We start from the raw sequence: 18,415 nt of genomic DNA, 5'->3' as shown, positions 1-18,415 counted from the left end.
TCATCTTGATCAAAATTAGCGCATCCGCGATGTATTACAGTTACTCTGAATTTTTTTTCATACGAACACTTTCCGAGAAACAATCCGTCTTTATGTTCCTCAGTCAACGCCATTAGTAACATATTCCATAACGATAGGCAGTCACGAACGGCGTTCGTACTAGAATAAAGTCTTTCAATTCCATATATCATAAAATAATCATCACCAGTATCATATTTCATTTGGAAAATCTAACTTTGACTTGTTGATGAACTAAGAAAATGAAAATAAAAAATCATTACGGCTTATTATTTTCAGCCCTGGAATAAGAAATTTCACCTATTTAAAGCTCTTATGTACAGGCTAGTGAGGCTAAATATTAGATATAATCCTGCATAGAACGCAAATCTCGATATTCCATAGCTATTCAGACAGCTGCTTCTTAAGACATGTGTTCTACCCAGGAAGTAAGAAAAAAAGAGGCGAAACTCAAGCTTGCATGCCAGCAAAAATTCGGTTCGTTTTTAGTGCAGAATTAATAGTACCGATTTTCTTCATTCACCTTATAATAACTTCACTTTTCACATTTCCCACCTTCCGTGCATTTTATTGGTTTGCAAAGTAAGTCAAACAATAAGAATGCTTGGATGGTAAAAAATGTGAAAAGTGAAATTACAGAATCGACCCCCAGACCTTTCTCCTTGAGCGCTCGAGTGGGACTGCTCTCACCTCCTTCTCTCTCGCGAGCTACTCGCGCGCTTTGCGCTTCTTCCTCTGCGCATGCGCGCTACTCGCTTACTCCCCCCACTCTCCGTCTTCCCCACACTCGGATGGCGTACAACTTCTCGCGCTCATCATATCACATGAATGGGGAAAGGTCGTTCGTAATAGATACGATAGTACATAGGTGTAGGCAACGGAAAACGTATTTACTCGACCAACGATAAGAAAAAATATAAAATTCTGTAGCTAGGGGAACAAAGTAAAATTGAAAACTTACCGGAATCAAAAATGAGAGCTGGTTCGAGGCTAAGCTCGGTCGGTGACAATATGGTCCAAAATAATAAGAAATTGCAAAAAAGTGCAAATATTATCATTTTCGACGTGGCGCACCATTCACAGTTTTTCATTTTATTTTTAGTCTGGACTAATTCGTGTAAGTAATATCCGCAATACACAACTATCCGAGGGTTGCATCCGTTGACGGAAGAATTTAGTCAACGGCTGCTCGTATTCACAGTGCATTGGATAATTATAATCAGAATTATCCGCGGATAAATGAACTGTGATGAACAATGATAGATGTCTACAAAGTGTTAGCTTGAAGTAATAAAACGTCTACTCAACACTTGTCACCATCAGCACCTGTATTCATATCAATTGGATTTGTTTCAACATAGCCGTGCTCTGTCCACTGAAGCACTAATTGGTTGTTACACAAATATACTATCCCTAACAAGCAATTATCTGCAGTATTCCAAGGCACGTTAAGAAATTTATAAATCAACTGTTTTCATATTTATTGTGTATTATTTCGCCACCTGAGCGATTATTACGTCAATACTTGCTATGCAAATAATTACATCGTGAATAGTTTCCACCGTTTCAGTTGAATCTCTGAGCATTTTTCTTGATGTTCACTGGTATTTAATTTAATAATCATGAACCAACGATATAATTATTTAATTTTTTTGATTACAGTAAATCTCGTTGACTATTTGGTTCTTATTTTAATCTAACACCGTCGAATTGAAAAACGTATTAAAATTGATAATTTAAAAAAAAGCAAGACTGCTCCAGGTTCTCAATTATACTAAAAGTTACAATCATATCTAATTATTCTCGATGTATTCTCGATGAGGGCTTTGAATCACTGAGAAAGTTGACATAGCATTGCGACCCCCCGAATGATCCAGTGTTCCGGTGGTTTGTTCGTTGGGAGCCATATAGCGATCACAAAATTTGTAGAATGTCCAGTGGTAGATAAAACACCTCTACGTTCACTAGTTTTGTACACTGGACAAGTGTAAGTCAGTCTTTCGGGTACGTCTTCTTTTTTCATTGGCGTTAACAAGAGCTGAAACAGTCGAGTATGTAATGTTTAGCGAAATTCGCAAGCTGAAAGGTGTGCGGCTATCTTTACTTATGTATTTTATTCATCTTTTTACACTATGAAACTATTTCTTACGAAAGGCACATCGTCGTGAAGGACTTTTGGATGGCTTTCATCCAGCATCATTTCAGTCATATCAAACCTGGCACCGTCTAGAAACAGTCCGTAAATGTAGATACCGTCTTCAGGAGGCTGCGTGAAATTTTTTTCCTTTTGTGGCATGAAATCGTATACCAGGAGATCGATGGGGATGTGATATTTTCTTGCATAGTTCTGCCTAGCTCCGGTGAGAAACGCTTGCGTGAAATAGAATCCTGATATCCAGAAAGTAATCGGGGGACCCTCTTCAAACCAGAGCTGAAAAGAACAAAATATTGTCTGCCTAGCTAACTATTTTCTATTTTTTGATATACTTTAACTTAACAAAGCAGTACAACACGTATACCTGTAGGAAAGCCAATCGTTGTAGAAAATCGTTAACATAGCTGCCGAGCGGTTTTAACGACGGATAGGAATTCTGTTTCCATAATCCAGGGATTCTTCCCGTCAAAATGGATCCCACGACTTCTTCCAGCTCATAAGACATGGACACAAATCCTTTTGTCCAATAGCAAAAATAAAAATTGCAGTTATAAAACTGTGCTTCGAAATTCATTTTCCGCGAAAATACCCATCAGTTAGGTAGAAATTAGTACCTTTGATTGCCTTTTGAACATTGATAAGGCTACTTCTGATGCACTGTAGAAGCTTGTTGAATCGTCCCATTTCCTGAACCAGAACAGTATTCATACTTTGATTGTATGAGGTTGGATAACGTTCTAAGGCTTCGACAAGATCGAAGTCATTTGGCAATCTGTTCAGAATATCGCTGGATACCGAAAACACGATTTCATCTGCTGATTTTCCGCTGCTGTCCGTGTCGCCAGTTTCCTATGTCAAGAAACAGACGATGAGAATATTTCAGGTTCCGCAATATATAAACGTAACGTATTGCTCTATTAAGCCACTTATCAACGACAAAAATTATCAATCATTATATTACTCTGTCGTGTACGTTAAACAAGTTGGAGGTGAATTACCTTCAGTTTCTGTATAGCAGCATAAAAACAATATCCATGTAATGAAAAACGTGTAGTGAAAGATTGGACTAAGCGAATTGACTACCTACCTCCAGCGTCCATAGATCCTACGGTAGCAGTAATTGGAATAAAAGAGACGTTCATTAATGATATACTAGGGAAACTACGGTTATGCATTACTAATTCTAGCCCCCATACATACCGTCCGATCCTAGCAGCGTGAAAGCATGAGCACTCAATGAAGAACGGAACTAAGTTAGAAAAAAGGTACTAATTTTATGTATATGGTTTTACCTGAGTCAAGAGCACCGATTGGAACAGAAGATCAGTTTCTTGCCCTTCTTTGATGATGTCTGCATTCTCGTTCATCCCAAACACACTTGGTCCAGTAATCAAGGGCAAGTTTTTGGTGTACTCCATATAGGCTTCGTATTCTTTCGCAGATGGGCAATAATAAATTGTAGATGATGAATCATAGTAGTAAACTTCTTGTTCGATGACTTCCCTGAAATTATTTTTGTTCGATTAAAGGACTTGAAAGTCTTGAACAGCAACGGTTATACCTACTTGCAGTAAAACTTAGCCAGGATTGTAACTAATGTCCGTCTATCCCACTCGTCTGTAACCCTTCCTCCATAATTGCACTCCCCTGTCAAGTATTTGAGAGCCTCATACTGCACGTCACTGTATTGGTTTAGAAATATGTGAAGTTGGAATACGCTGATGCGCAAATCGGTCTCATTGAACTCGTATGGAGTGTTCCACCCGATGGGTCCAAATTTCCTCCTCTCTTGCACAATAGCGTGGAAAAAGCACAAAGAGTACAGGAGTTTCTTAAAGGTGTCGCTTTGGGTACAGGATTCATAGAAATCGGAATCCGAGATGGGATCACTTAGATATGAGCGTATGATGTTTGCGCGAAGGCCACTCGGTGGTTCGTTGGTCATTTTGACACCATTTTGGAGAACTGATACTGGGAAATAATCAGCGGGGTAGCTGGTCAGCCACAATCGAAAGTCAGGGTGAATCGTATCAGGGAGCAAGCCCTCGCAAATCTTCTCCAAAGTGCTCATCCAACTCTTGGCCAGGTGGCAGTTTTGCAGTACCACCCAATAGCCGAATTTCACTCCGTCGTTTATCAGCTTCACAGCTATTGGGCCTTGGCCTAATTCCAGAGAAAGCGTACAATTACAATGCAATGGACTTCGTCTTATAATTGGTCTAATATCTCCAATCAATCATCACCTTGCCCTAAGGACAGAGAAAATAGTTTTTCTGCTCCAAATCCCTGGTCGTCAGCAAATTTCAGCAATACTTGATTCGGATCGGCTCCAGGTGTTAAAACGAAGATAAGCGGTACGCAGCAGTGAGAATCGGCATATGACGCTGCTAGATCGAAAGGTGGAGGCTCCACAAACTGCCTACCCATTTCGGCTGGAAGACGAGCATTTCGAGTTTACTTATGTACTTATCAGAGATTTATCACCATATTTCTCACCTTCCACGAAAGCCTGAACTGCTGGCACTATTTTGTCTGGTCGAATACATCTCAGGATCAACATTCGTTCCATATGCTTAACATCATCAAACGGAACAGGTAGAGTTGCGTATTGGGGTTGTTTATCGTCAAAGAATGACTTCCAAGCTGATAAATTAGCGGTAAACGATTCTTTGATTCCCTATTGAGTGAAGATAAATGCCATGTTGTTACATGATTCAAACAAATAAGATCGGAGATTTGATGTTTTTATCAACCTTGAAACCCTCAATGGTATCCAATCTGCAGAGTTCATTCCAAGATTTGACTGGAAGCCAACTAGTTGGATTTTCAAATGGATTGTCTAAGCCGATTCCACCCGTCAGAAGAAACATCCAATGAGGCATTGAGACTTGTCCTTCTTTGTTCAATAAATTGATGACGAGTAGAAACGAGAATAGCAGCTTGTCCTTTTCGAAGAGAGAGCGACATATGTTTACGTAAAGAGAGTACGTAAAGTATTTTGTCAGATCAGCCAAACGTAATTGTACGTCGTCGAGCTGCTCAGTGTTTTCGATAGCTGCCTTGAAGAGATTCACAAACCAGGCCAGCGAATACTGATACATCGGGTCTATGTTGGCCAATACAGCTGTAAAGCATCAGTGAATCAAATAATTATCCTTATGATAATTCAATATTGAAAGCAAAGTGATAAAAATAATATTGAATTAAAGAATGTGACATATCAGGCCGTGATAGTATCTCACCAATGGTGAAAAACAGAACCGTAGAATAAACGGCGATCGGAGTGTACTGCAGTCGAGCAACGTCGATCGACTTCTCAGTGATTTCAGCTGCTGCTTGCTTGATTTGAATATCGTTGCTCAAAACTTTTGACGAGCTTAGAATGCTAATGGCTCCTTCATCCTCCAGGATGTTACCTTCAGAAGCTGACAGAACTTCCAGGATTTTGTCTTCTGTCTCTTTCAACATCCTGTGTTCACGAATAAATTATAATTATCTGTATGTCAAAAGTGTGTATGCTCTGATACGAATGCATCGTTTTACTTTTTATTGGCAGCTCCTTGAACGATCAGAGCATTTTTCTCTGACTCAAGATCTGGTCGTTCTTTTGCAACTACTATTCCAAGGAGTTGATCTTCCAGTCCACCAGGTGTGATCACGAAATTTAACAAGGTTACCTTCACCGCTACTTCAGGCAAATAGTGAGGATTCTGCAGTTTCGTTGTAATGTAGAACCTGTAATATTTAAATTGTTCTTATTCATAGCAAGCCCTGATGAAGATCTTTATTTGGTCTCCCACGGTGTGCGTGCCTGAAATTATGACTGTATTCCACGATTGTATCTCCTAGCTTGATGCACAGTGCTCCACCCTGCTTGAAGGTCTGCTTCATCAAAACTGGTTCCAGCAAAGCATCCAGCTCTTCACCAACATTTTCTAACAGAAGCGGAAGTCCAAATTGTATCGCGTTTTCTAGAGCTCTTGTGTAGTCTCCTTGTGTTAGGCGAATGATGCTCATGTTGTTTGCTTTTTCCATATTCTTCACCCACTTGTTGGCTTGTCCTTGAGGGTCGATCATGAGTGGCCATCGACAAGCATTTCTAAATAATAATCGAAACATTTCGAATTGAGGATAACTGGCTATCTTCGTCAGTAATTTTTCATAACTTACGTTACTATAATTCCATTGTCGATAGAGAATGAATCACTGGGGAGACCAAATATATTCCACGATCGAATAAGCACAGGATCGCCCAAAGTATCCCTCAATTGAAAATCTTCGGTACATGTTACTTTTAAGTCAGTACACAGTTTTACCCATTTCTCAACTTGACCTACACGGAATGGGGTTGTGTAAGGACCAAGATACGCCACTATCCCCGAACCGATTATAATGTCTCCAGTTAGTTGAAAATATCTGGTAAAAAAGTTAAGTGAATTACGACTATCTAATTATGATCTTCTTTTACATGTCACAAGTTCCGCGGTAGTCTTGGTTTATCAACGTGACAAAATGCTCGATTATAAAAAACACTACCTTTCACCCAACGACTTTGCACTCTCTGACCACCGCGTATATTCACCACCTAAGCCACCTATAAGTTCTTCAGCTCGTCTCAGTTTTTGCTCGCAGTCTGTAACCTTATCCATCATTCCCTGGTAATCGGCCTTGCGAGTCTGCAAGACGTCTTCAAGTGCCGTCAGTTTAGCCTGAGACCAATGCAATTTGTGTGAACTTAAAAAGATTAGTTGATCTATTACCAGCGAAAAATAATTACCTGGACTTGTCGAAGCTGTTCACGTTTGATCGCAAGTTCACCCATGGCTTCATTGTACTTTGCTTGCGCTTCGGCCAAAGCTCTTTTCTTCGGTGCAACAACTTTAGCTACTTTGTCGTACTCGGATATAGCATAAACCCAGCGACATAAGCCTTCGCAGGCGGTTGATGCGGTCTTGATTTTGTCAGGATCGAAGTTAACGTTGGTTAAATAATCTTTCCGTATCTTCTCCATCACACGTTCAGGGATGTTATCCTTATCATAATTTATCAAGGAATCCATGAACTTTATGTCGCTCAAAACTTTTAACGATGCTTTCCAATAATCATCGCACAACTTTCCATCAGGTCCCTGTACTCTCTCCGGTTTGACTTCCTGTAGATCAAGAGAGTCACTGAATGCAGCACAGGTATCACACGAGATGAAATGACCGAAATTAAATCTCACGGTCAAAAAGTGCTAACCTTGAGAATGCAGATGCTTTCCATAACTAGTTTCACACCAGCAGGTGGATTCTTCATTGTTTTGACCACCGCGATATCGGCAGGTGTCAGGGTGTTCAGAGCGGCATTAGCACGATTCAGAATCGGCATTGCCTGCTCTAAGTTTGCGTCACATTCCGACTTGATTTTAGATGCTGCTGCTGCTACTTCCTACAAAGTTCAATCAGTGCCTGAATACCGAAGGAATGGAGAGAGCGGTGTAGTTGACCAAGCATAGAAAAATAGCTCATCTCACCTGTGCTGCTTCTTCATCTACTTTAACAACTTTCTCCACTTCGGCCACTTGGACACTCTCGGCTTCAACGTGTTCAAGTATTTGCTGAACTTCACTCGCTGCAGTGACAAGCATTGGTTGTAATTCCCTTAAGGTTTCTTGCATTTCTTTGACTTGCTGATTGGTGTTGTCTAATTTATCTAGACCTCCTTCGTACCGCGTTTTTGCAAATATCACCTCGCTGAAAATCATGAAGGTTTTAACGCAGATTTGAATTAGTCAGGTTGAATATTACAGTGAATTGAAACTTACCCTCGTTTCTTTTCTAATAGTGATTTGAACGTGTTGATTAATTCCAAGTATGACGTTGGAGTTACATATGTCCTCCGGCGTACCCTTGTAAAAAATTCCTTGCTCATCTGTTGCGTTGACATGTGAAAGTACTGGCACATGTCAATACACGCCATCCTTTCTGCTTCAGGAAGTTCAATTTCACCCAAAAATCGAGTCGCTACCGCTAACAGTGCATCCTCTGGCCACGGCTGATTGGGATCAAATAATCACGATCCAATTGAGATCTGAGAAGGAGATACCCTGGTGACCCAAGAAATGAAGGGATGCAGAAAGTGCTAACCTGGAGCCAGTCGATGGTGCAACAATTAACCAGAGCTGGAAATTTCCGGATTCTGTTGCGAAAACCATCGCCGATTGGAGACATTGCCACAACAATATGTAATTGATCACGAGCAATCTGGACGAAGAAGTTGAACAGCGCTACTGGACTGCCATCAGTTTGTACAGACTTTTCTCTTTGGCGATCGATCTGTCGCATTTTTTCGCAAATTTCTGCTCTCTCGTCAGCAGAAAATAGATTCGGAACCTGTAAGATCATTTATAGTAGATGTACCTAATGTGTAAAAGCTTTTAAAGTATGATCTTAGGTAACTGACCTCTCCAGAATTCAACATATTGCTAATGTCCTCCAAAAAACTTTCTTCCTTGATCTGCGTGTCGGTAAAAAGGAAAGTAGAATGTAGATCTGTTGCGGTGCTTTTCATCAGGATGACTTTGAGATCATCGTGCCACTCATTACTACCATATTGTTTGCTGATTTCGACTTGGAAAAGTTCATATTCGGAGATGTGTGCAGCCAATCTAGTAAGGGATTGTCTACCGGATCCTCCAACTCCAACCAGGAGGGCATGGCTACGCGGCTGCTTTATGATCCGGCATATTTTTGAAAGATGCTCGATTGCAAATCTAAATGAATCAGTTGAAATATTTATCAATTTATGCGTAGTAGCAGTACTATAGTATCAATCACCCATATATTTTACTTCACATTAAATTTACAGCACTCTGATAAAGTTCAACTCAGTGGGGGTTACCTGAATAGCACCAGATTCATTGGCTTTTTTGTCATCGAGTTGAACTCTGCAAGATACGCTTCGACTATTACTCTGAGGTTATCCAGGTCTTGGACTTCCTGATACTGACGTATGTCAACTTTTGGATCAGAGAAGTCGCAATATAACAAATTCCGAAGTTCGAAGTCGCCAACCTAGGAATGCGAAGAAACTATTGTAACAGTACCCTCCGAGTGATTAGATGCTACCGATATCTTACAGGCCCTTTCTTATCCGCGGTCAAATCGCTGAACATATGGTCCATGTCTATTTCCATTCTCTCCTGAACGGTTCTGTGAAGTTGATCGATAAGCCAGTTGGTATCTGTCTCGTCGACCAATCTGTCTCCGTACACCCGGAGGATCTCATGAACCCAGAGTCGTTTCATGTTGACCAGTGTCGGCATTGTTTCCGGAACAGACAAGAGCACGCCCTATAGTGGAATTAAATGTTGTGCCATCAGCAACGGAAGATGAAGTAAAACTTCATGGTATGGTTGTTCGCGACGTTGTGAACGTAGTGATTTCGCCTACCTGTATTACCCTCGAGAAATCACGAAGATTGAATAAGTAGTGAGACTTAGCAGGAGTCGGTAAGAGATGCCTGAGACTCTCTTTGTAGATGTCCATGGTTGCCATAACAATCTGTTCAATGCACGGGTCAAACTCTTTGCTAAATCCTCTGGAGAGATGAATCGTGATATTAGATTCATTATCCTACTTGGTAAATAATTTGGTTATTCTGCCACCGACAGTTCTTACCTAGTGTCTAAATGCCAGAGCACAATTTTACTGAATATTGTGATCATAACGTCGTCTTCGAACTCTGATATAGTTAACGCGAAGAAATGGCGTTTGAACCTTGGTGTGACATCTTTACCACTACCACCTGGTGGTCCCATGGCACACATCAACTGAATCTCGATAAGTTTCACCGGGACAATTTCCTTTCTATCATACCTGCGAATTATCTTCGATATTTACGTGACCTCACAACCACAGAACAACAGATATATCCTTTGATTTTTACCACTGCCAATGGTCTAGCCATTGCCTCAACAACTCGATCGGGGGCTGAGCTCCGTAGATTTCTTTCAAGGGCATAGAAACATCATCCACAAAAATGACCCACCGCTTTCCAATCGGTGGACCATATACACCCTTTCTACGTTTATCTAGCTTGCTCATTATGATGTCTTGGGTTTGATTAGCGGTTGTTTGTGCCGAGAAATTTATGAATAAGGGTTTGTAGATATTTGTGTTGTTCTTTCTCAGCAGAAAGTCCACGATGTAAACTGATTTTCCAGTGCCAGTCGGGCCCACAAAAAGTACAGGCTTTTGATGTTGGACCAGTAATTGAAAGAGGGTTATATATCTGACTGTCTCTACTGTTGGCACGATAATCTGATTCACCGGTATATCACGGGGAATAGGTGGTGCATTGATCAATTCATCGGACCATAATTTCCATTTTCCTTTACCCTGGTGAATGTAAATTTTCCTTTAGTGTTCGAAGTTCTGTTTCCAATACAGTAATTCCGTCTAAATACCTCTCGTATGAATCTGTAGTCGAAAACAAGTCCGTCCTTTGGCATGATGAATATGTACGGTTTAATTGGAGGATCAATAGGTTTGGGCAATCTAAACTCTTCGAGTAGGACTGCGGGAAATTCTTTTTCCAGTAAACCTCGGAAGAGTCTACTGAACTTTTCTCTGTGACGTGCTTCCAGTGTTCCACCCATAGCCCAGATACAGGAGAAAAAGAACGAGCCCTGGTACGTGAAGCATTAAACAATACTGGACCGCAGTAAGCAATCAATAAATAAATTATCAATCAATAAACCTAAGCCTTAGATCGGTTATAATATATCTTACCTCCGTTTGTGCCCTGAGGTCCATATCAGACATACCTTCCAAAAACTTTTCGTCGTGGAAATCTTCCAAGAAGCAGTCCATGAGGTACATCAGTGATCGTACTAAATTTGAATCAGGCATCGGTGCGAGTTCCTGGATTAAGAAAATCAAGCTTTATTCAGCAAGCCAAAATAATAGGATTCTAAAGACATCTTTAATTACCGTGACGCCACCTCTGCGCAATAAGTGTAACAATGGTCGACAAAAACGGAAAAATAGGCAGTCTCTCACGAAATTCTTCAGCCACTCTCCTAATGCCTTAGGAACTTCTTGAAGCCAAGACACAAGCAAGGGTGTCCACCCTAAAGCCACTGGTTCCATGTAAATCATACCTGTTGAGTTGACTTTGTTTAGGAAAGCATAATTATATTGTTACTATGACTTATTTTTATATTTCTTATATTCATTACCACATCGAGATACCGTAGCAGGTGAGGCAACCTCGAGGTCCATCGGTTCGAAAATCAAATTGGTGGTTGGTGCCAGCTGGATAATTTCTCCGCTCATTAGGCACAACTTTTTGTTATCGTCTAAAACAGTATTCATGTTTTCTATCCACACCGCGTCCACTGGCCCATCGAATATAAGCCACTTGCGATTATCATTTGTGGACACGGCAAAAGCCCGATAACTTACAGCCAATACTCCGTCGCTCCACTCATGTGATGCCCCGTCAAACTGGCCGTAAAGTTGACCCATCGTAATAGACTTCGGATTAATTACAGTTATCTCAACTTTATGCTCGTCCATTAATTGCTGTAACAATAAAGATGATTAGCTCTAAATAGTAAAGACGAGAAATGGGTGAGCAATGATCTCATACCCGTTGCTCGATCAACTCCAATGCGTCAGCGAGCATTCTATAAGCTGTCGTTTTTCCACCGAAAGGATACCCGACGATCATGAAACCGTGCCTCACGATCATCATTTCGAATATTTGCTGGATTTTTTCTAGGAATACTGGCGTGCATTGAATGTTAGCCTTTTCACACGCGTCCCGAGCACAAGTATTTAAATCAGTATAGTCAGGTTCAGGAAGAACCACGTTAGGGAATAGATCTGAAGCAATACCCTGTGGGTTTCAACGTTATTTTTCATTTCATATACGTTGAAAATTGTACCATAGAAACTGAAACTCACATGAAAGAGTGGCAAGTCATGACTGAGGAATTTCGGAAGGTTGACATCTTTAATGCTGCGTAGCATGAGTATGTCTTCATTCTCGTTTGGATACTTCAATTTCAAATTTCCAGCAGCTACGAGTACGGATTTCACAGCTCTCATTCCGTAATCGTAATGGCATTGACTTGATAGCTGTTCCGAGCAGAGTCTGTAGGCCATCACGATTTTCACGGACAATGGTCGCGCGCTATAGAAGCCATATGAGTATAATGTGTTCTCTGATATTAACCCGTAATCTGGTACCTACAGAGTTGAAAACACAAGCCTAACAATCATTCTGAAATATGTTCAAGCTGACAAGCTCGCGGTATCACTGACCATCATGGCAACAGAACGGAAAAGAGCTTTCAAGTTGTCCGGAAGCTCCGATCTTCCGGCATAACCAGGATTCATGGTGATGAAAACTGCGCAAGTGGGATCCAGGGTCAGTTGAGTGCCTTCAAAAATCAGCGTTTGCTTTCCCGATTGAATACCGCGTTGGATGGTGAGGATTTGTTGAGCAACTACCGAGAGGACCTCGAGGTCGATGCGATTGAACTCGTCGAAGCATGACCACGCTCCACATGATGCTAGGCCCTGCATATTGGAGGTAATTTTTACGTATCATGTAGAAGAAATTTAACCAGAGCAGATATGTTACGATCCAGTCAACCGTACCTTGAAAAATTTACCAAGGGCAAGGTAGTCCAAACCGTCGGAACAATTGAATACGACGCACTGCTTAGCGACAGCCTTTGCCAGGTCTTTGGTAGTCTCTGTCTTGCCAGTACCTGCAGGACCCTCTGGAGCTCCACCAAGATGCAGACTTAAAGCACCAAACAATGTTCTATAGCACCTGTCTGTTAACGGGGTTATAACAAGTCGCGGTGAGTTTCCAAGATATTCGTAACCGTAGCGCAACGAAGAATTGATCATCATTGTTTGCAAGTTATCCATCTGTGAAATAATTCGGAAAAATTGGTGATGTTGCATATAGATTTTTCGACGGAAAATGAAGTTGTGATCAATTTTTATCATTCTCGAAGTTCTCACCTGCCAGTAGTAACGCATCTGACACAGCCATTTGAAATCCATTTCCGACTCAACTTGATCTTCCCACAATCCCACCAAAACATCTCGAGCATGAACATCTAACGTGACCAGCGCTCCTAGCAAATATTACGAAATATTCGTAGTGTAATATGTGCAAGTCCGGAGTGTCAGAAAATGTCCCCCTCTTACCTAATGTCGTTCGATTCTGGATGGACAGTTTTCCACGCACCAGAATGATGATCTGGTTCAGATTATAGTTGCACTTTTCAATATATTCCTTCAGCCCTTTTTGTCCTTGAGAAAAAGCTGCCGTGACTTCAGCAGTCCAGTACATTTGTCCGATACAGAGAACCGTCTGCCCTGGCCAGTCTAGCACCCACTTTGACCTGAGTTTCTTTGGATAGGTGTTTTTCGCATTTATAACCTACCCATTGGAGGGGGAGAAAGATAAAATATCATCAATACCGAATTACAGTAGTGGCATTATTGAATTAAATTTGTTCAGAGTACACACCATAGCGCGTACACTTTTTTTCATGTCATCTTCAAGCTGTAAGAGCCACTTCTCAACCTGTCCCCGAGCCGCTGAAGTGTCGATTACAAACTCGAGGGTAACTTCTTCACCTTCGGACGATCTCATTGCGGTAACTTCCATGTCTTCGGTGAAATTCAATTTCGCTATCCCTTCGAAACATTTTTTCAAGTGAGGTTGAACTCTAACGGATAAAAAGAAATGCTGAACTTTGCTTATGTCACACTTGACGTTGAGCAGATAGACTTACCTAGTTGGATCCTTGGTTTCAGACAAAATTTCCAACAACTCGTCATTGGATAGGAAAAAGAATCTGGCGAAGTACAATCTCTTTTTTTCCAAGTATTCATTCAATCCTTTTTGAATAAGTTCCAAGAGCCCCATACTTTTTTGGAGACGATCGAGCATCTTCTCAATTTCGACTACCGTCAAAACTCTGGGATCGGATATTACAGTGCCCATGATGTCTCGCCAAATCTAAATCAGAACAACATCCATATAACCATTGGTTCTTGTTTTTGAATATTTTTAACATGCCTTGTCAACAGCATTGAAGCGGCGTCCCTCCTCTGGCATCTGCTGCTGAATGTCAGGAGATGAGAAAATTGGCTCAAGATACATCCATGTCGATTGCACTTTCAACCAGTAATCGATAATATCTTGAAGTAAATGAAGTTTAGCTTCCCATTCTCTGGAAAGTTGAAAGATTCACAACCACAGTTATATTGTTGATAGCAACAGATTAACCATTCGTACTTGGGACTGACTACTTACAGAGTCTCACTCTCAAATGGCTTGATGTAGACAGAGTTCTTCATCGTCTGAGCCTTCGTCAGGTGGTCGTCCAGCAGCAGTTGAATGTCATCTACACTGGCCACAACGTATGTCCCAGTATCGCGATACGGAGTGACTGTAAACTCCATCTCTGTCCAGTCAGTATGCATTCTTTGAAGAGCCTTTTCCAAGTTGTTCTCTTTCGTTGCAGCTTCAGAAAGGGCCTCAAACTTATCCACGTACTCGTCCAGTCCGAAATCTAATATCTATGTATCATTGCATTGCCCGCAAATTATTGAATCATATAACACAAATCGATTTGAGAGGATTGTACGTCAATTAAATCACTTGCCTTTGCCAGTGTCATGTTATGATCGACTTTAATGGGAAAACCAACGAGCTCCGAAACCTGTTCCCAATGTCTAGCCTTCAGCCCAGGATTTCCCAACGTCATTATAACGGGTAGGTGTTCTTTGAATTCCTCGATTCTACATTTGATTGTTTCAGCCAATTTCCTGAGGATTGGCTCCTGGAATGTCTTTTCGAGTTTGTAGACTGTACGATAAGCAACACCGACATCTGACTCAATTGTTTCAGGATCATATGATCCGATTTGAGCACTTGTCCACTTTTCATAGTTGGAAAGAAACTCGCAGGCAGCATCGAACAACTTTTTATAGGGCATTAGTCTGTCGGCAATCTGTTTTTGAGCGATGTACAATGAGTTGCTTTGCAATTGTGGATGAATCAGTTGAAGAATCCAAAAATGTATCAGCAAGTTTACCTTTTTACGCAGTGGATACTGCGATAACTCCCAGCCGAACATTTGCTCCTCCTCGTTGAATCTTTCAATTCTATCCATAGCCGCGATTAGTCGGTTCTCAAGACTTGTTGTCTTCTTTTTGTAACGAAATATCTCATCGACGTTACCCCAATACTGTATTTCGTCACACTGCTTCCAGTATAACTGTAAGTCTTGTTCGAATTTTTGAATTCGTACTGACAAAACTTCCTGATATTCAATCGTTTTCTGTGCCACTATTTCTCGGTGTTCTTCGAAGACAGAAGGCATGCGGTAGCACCTTTTCAAAGGAAAAAGTGTAAGATACTAAAAACGGAGATTAATTTGGGGGCAAAAACACAACGGTGAATTCCTACCAATGAAAAGCAGCATTCACTGATTTTATTTCAACAGGAGTGAGCAGGGAGTAGTCTGTCAAAAATATGATGTACTGCAGAACTTCTCTTAGCCTCTCTTCAAGCAAAAACACTAATTCAGTTTCAGCCTTCTTCACAAATTTTATGAGCTGCATTAGTTCAGGGGTCCCTGGCGGAGTGCAGAGGGCTTGATCAGCAATGGCTTCGTATTCCTCGCAGATCCTACAGATTGTAGTTTTCAAAAATCATCATTAGGAAAAATTAAGTTGTCAATAAGTCCCAATCGGACCAAATCCAAAGATTTGTTTCTTTTTCATGTGTGGAGCGAAACAGCGTTAAAAATCAATACAGAAATCCTTGGCTTACAATCTACATTTGTGCTGATAATCCGAAACCATCTCCAGTACGAGGGTTTCTTTCTGAGCAGCCGCCATTGATGCAATACTTTCAATCAGATGCGTTCTCCGTATGGCAAACATTCCCAAAAAAACTGTGTGTTCATTCGACACAGGGATGTCCATGCTGAGCTGGTGAAACTTGTCGATTAGCACACCGTATTCTTGCAGATTGTGCGGGGGATCTGCGTCTATGAATTCAAAAACCGTTCGGTTTTCGTGATCATCGATCAATGACATGTACTGGTCAAAATCCCGTAGGCGTTGCTCTGGCCCGACACGTTGTTCTTCGATGAGATTGACGATTTGTTGACTGTAACTGTCGATGACTTCCCGAAGAATGACTGGCTGCCGTAGTTTGAGTAAAGCGTGATATTAGTGGAATTGGATTTAGAATATTCGCGACTTGGTAAAAAGTTATGACGTTCTAGATGTATGAATAGGTATTATCTCGAGTGGCGCACAAACCTGCAAGACCTTGACAGGTCCGTTGTAATCTTTGTACAATTTGACTTCAAGGCGAGGTACGTGTTTTACTGCCTCCAGAAGTGAAGTCAACAGGGTGATCAAAGTGTCTGTGAAGTTCTTGAACGAAGGCTCGAACGTTAAGGTTTTATTTCTTATAATCACGTTCAAATTGAATCCACACTACCAAAGCGTATGATTGTTTAATTATTGAGAACAGGTAATTTTTATATACATTTTCTTTACAATCAATTCGACAAATATCTACTTGAGGAAAAATCATAAAACTTGGCACTTACATTTTTCACATTCAATATTCTCTTTGTCTGCATGAAAATAAATTTTGAAGTGAATATGAATATCAGTGTAGGCTAAATTCCTCGAGTTACAAATTGACGACTGCAGAAAAACTCAAAGATTCTCAAAAAAATGAAAATAAACTTGTCACTTACTCGGAAGCTCAAAATATAAGCCATGTAGTCTTTGATTGATTCCAAACAAAGATCACGGAGTTGGGATTCCATAATTGTTGCCAGGCAGTGGAAGAATTGCTCTCTTTTTCCTGGATTGCTTGCGCCTGGCAGCAATCCCTTTTTATGTCCCTGAAAACGTCCTTGAAGAAGTGAGGAAATCGCGGTTACGCTGTTTAATCTCATTCGATGGCAAATCCATTCAACCCTCATGATTTGAATAAATTTTTTACTGCACTTACAGCTGTAAATATGCGTAAGATTTTCGGAAACCAATTGTTACACAGCGCATCTTTAGCTTTCGCGACCATTCGTGAAAATCGCCAGTCAAAACTCTCCAGGTCATAGATCTCACCGTAGGTCTCGAGTTCTCTTTTGTTTATCAGCCGTAATTGACTACAAAAAGGCAGGAGAGAATTTTTCAAAATAAAAAATTCAAAATCGGCAATGCTTTAGTGTACTCACTGAAATTCTCTGTACCAGAGATCCAGAGTCTTGCGAATGCAAGGATTGTACAAGTTCAAAATCTTTTCTAACTTAGCCTGGGTCGCTTTATACCGAATACTGTGCTGTGGTGAAAAGTGTTTGATTTCGTAATTTTCATTAGATACTGTTTGCTGAAATATAATATAACATTGCGGGTGAGTATTTGTCTCTGAGGATCTTCATGGATAATCTGCATATCAGAAATGCGACCCACCACTTCTTCCTCCATATTTTCTGGCTTCAGCGGATCCTGAAGAACAAAATCAACAACGGATTTCTTGACGCTCAGCATGTAGTCGTCCAGCGCATCTTTTTCAAGCTGCTTTAAGATTTCTGGAAAGTGTTCTCTCCACTTAACGGGTATGAGAGCGATGATATTCTTCATCACCGCGACGTCAATTGGTCCAACATGAGCATTGTCGATACCGTGCAGAATGTAATAGTAATATCTGAGCAATTCTCGTTCATCCTCCGTTAACCAGCCATCCCCAGGATCACCAGGACACACATCGGCGGTTTCGTCGGCGGCAGATACGATCTTAACTACCTTTTCCCTGAATTCCTCACGCCGTTTACGCAGTGCCGTGTAGCAATTCATCTTGAAATTGAGCTCCTGCTGCCGGCGAGCTTTGGAAGGGGTGGACCTGATAAGCCTGTGTTCGAGACAAGTCCAAGAAAAATATTAAAAGAATCAAACTATCATTCGGAAAATGATTCAAAGTGTAGTTTGAAACAAATTGGTTGTAAGTTACACGTATATAAAAATAATGCACCTCGGTATCTTTTCCTTAGGAAACTCAAAGAGCTGTTCAGGGAATGAAATGATTGGCTCCTTTTCGAAATTGTCTTCGGAGTGGTCATCCTCGTGTTTGGCGGGCTGAGAGTGTTTGCTCTGGTCCTTTCTTTTGGCACCTCTGCCAGGTCGTGCTCCAAAA

The 18,415-nt window shown here is 41.0% G+C and overlaps 1 protein-coding gene across 1 annotated transcript; it reads right to left on the bottom strand.

Moving 5' to 3' along the window:
• Positions 1–1,437: 1,437 nt before the first annotated feature.
• LOC124211995 (dynein axonemal heavy chain 7) lies at positions 1,438–18,319 on the bottom strand. Its single transcript, XM_069133576.1, has 49 exons — positions 18,254–18,319; positions 17,695–18,133; positions 17,460–17,611; positions 17,237–17,390; positions 16,977–17,126; positions 16,528–16,707; positions 16,031–16,407; positions 15,665–15,886; positions 15,291–15,588; positions 14,859–15,206; positions 14,507–14,772; positions 14,270–14,423; positions 13,983–14,209; positions 13,715–13,916; positions 13,390–13,624; positions 13,201–13,316; positions 12,826–13,104; positions 12,487–12,744; positions 12,127–12,411; positions 11,810–12,058; positions 11,397–11,742; positions 11,149–11,318; positions 10,948–11,079; positions 10,623–10,844; positions 10,103–10,554; positions 9,835–10,032; positions 9,607–9,754; positions 9,294–9,506; positions 9,056–9,228; positions 8,618–8,927; positions 8,302–8,547; positions 7,980–8,209; positions 7,689–7,908; positions 7,415–7,603; positions 6,951–7,325; positions 6,710–6,882; positions 6,344–6,589; positions 5,985–6,272; positions 5,717–5,908; positions 5,416–5,642; positions 4,927–5,297; positions 4,670–4,850; positions 4,417–4,605; positions 3,739–4,336; positions 3,466–3,676; positions 2,788–3,022; positions 2,538–2,689; positions 2,168–2,449; positions 1,438–2,056 (listed from the first exon to the last, which is right to left on the bottom strand). The coding sequence occupies exons 2-49, from the start codon at positions 18,076–18,078 to the stop codon at positions 1,850–1,852; spliced, it is 11,712 nt and encodes a 3,903-aa protein (XP_068989677.1). The 5' UTR covers positions 18,079–18,133; positions 18,254–18,319; the 3' UTR covers positions 1,438–1,849.
• Between the last annotated feature and the right edge of the window lie 96 nt (positions 18,320–18,415).

Source organism: Neodiprion pinetum, chromosome 2 (genome assembly GCF_021155775.2).
Source record: "Neodiprion pinetum isolate iyNeoPine1 chromosome 2, iyNeoPine1.2, whole genome shotgun sequence".
NCBI classification, from domain to species: Eukaryota; Metazoa; Arthropoda; class Insecta; order Hymenoptera; family Diprionidae; genus Neodiprion; species Neodiprion pinetum.
This window is presented reverse-complemented; position numbering and strand designations above follow the sequence as displayed.

Coding starts and splice junctions, on each gene's coding strand:
- LOC124211995 (XM_069133576.1), bottom strand. CDS start 18,078: ATGAATTGCTACACGGCACTGCGTAAACGGCGTGAGGAATTCAGGGAA. Junction 8,210..8,301: donor GCACCATCGACTGGCTCCAG/GTTAGCACTTTC, acceptor GATCCCAATCAG/CCGTGGCCAGAGGATGCACT. Junction 5,643..5,716: donor CAAGGAGCTGCCAATAAAAA/GTAAAACGATGC, acceptor TCGTGAACACAG/GATGTTGAAAGAGACAGAAG.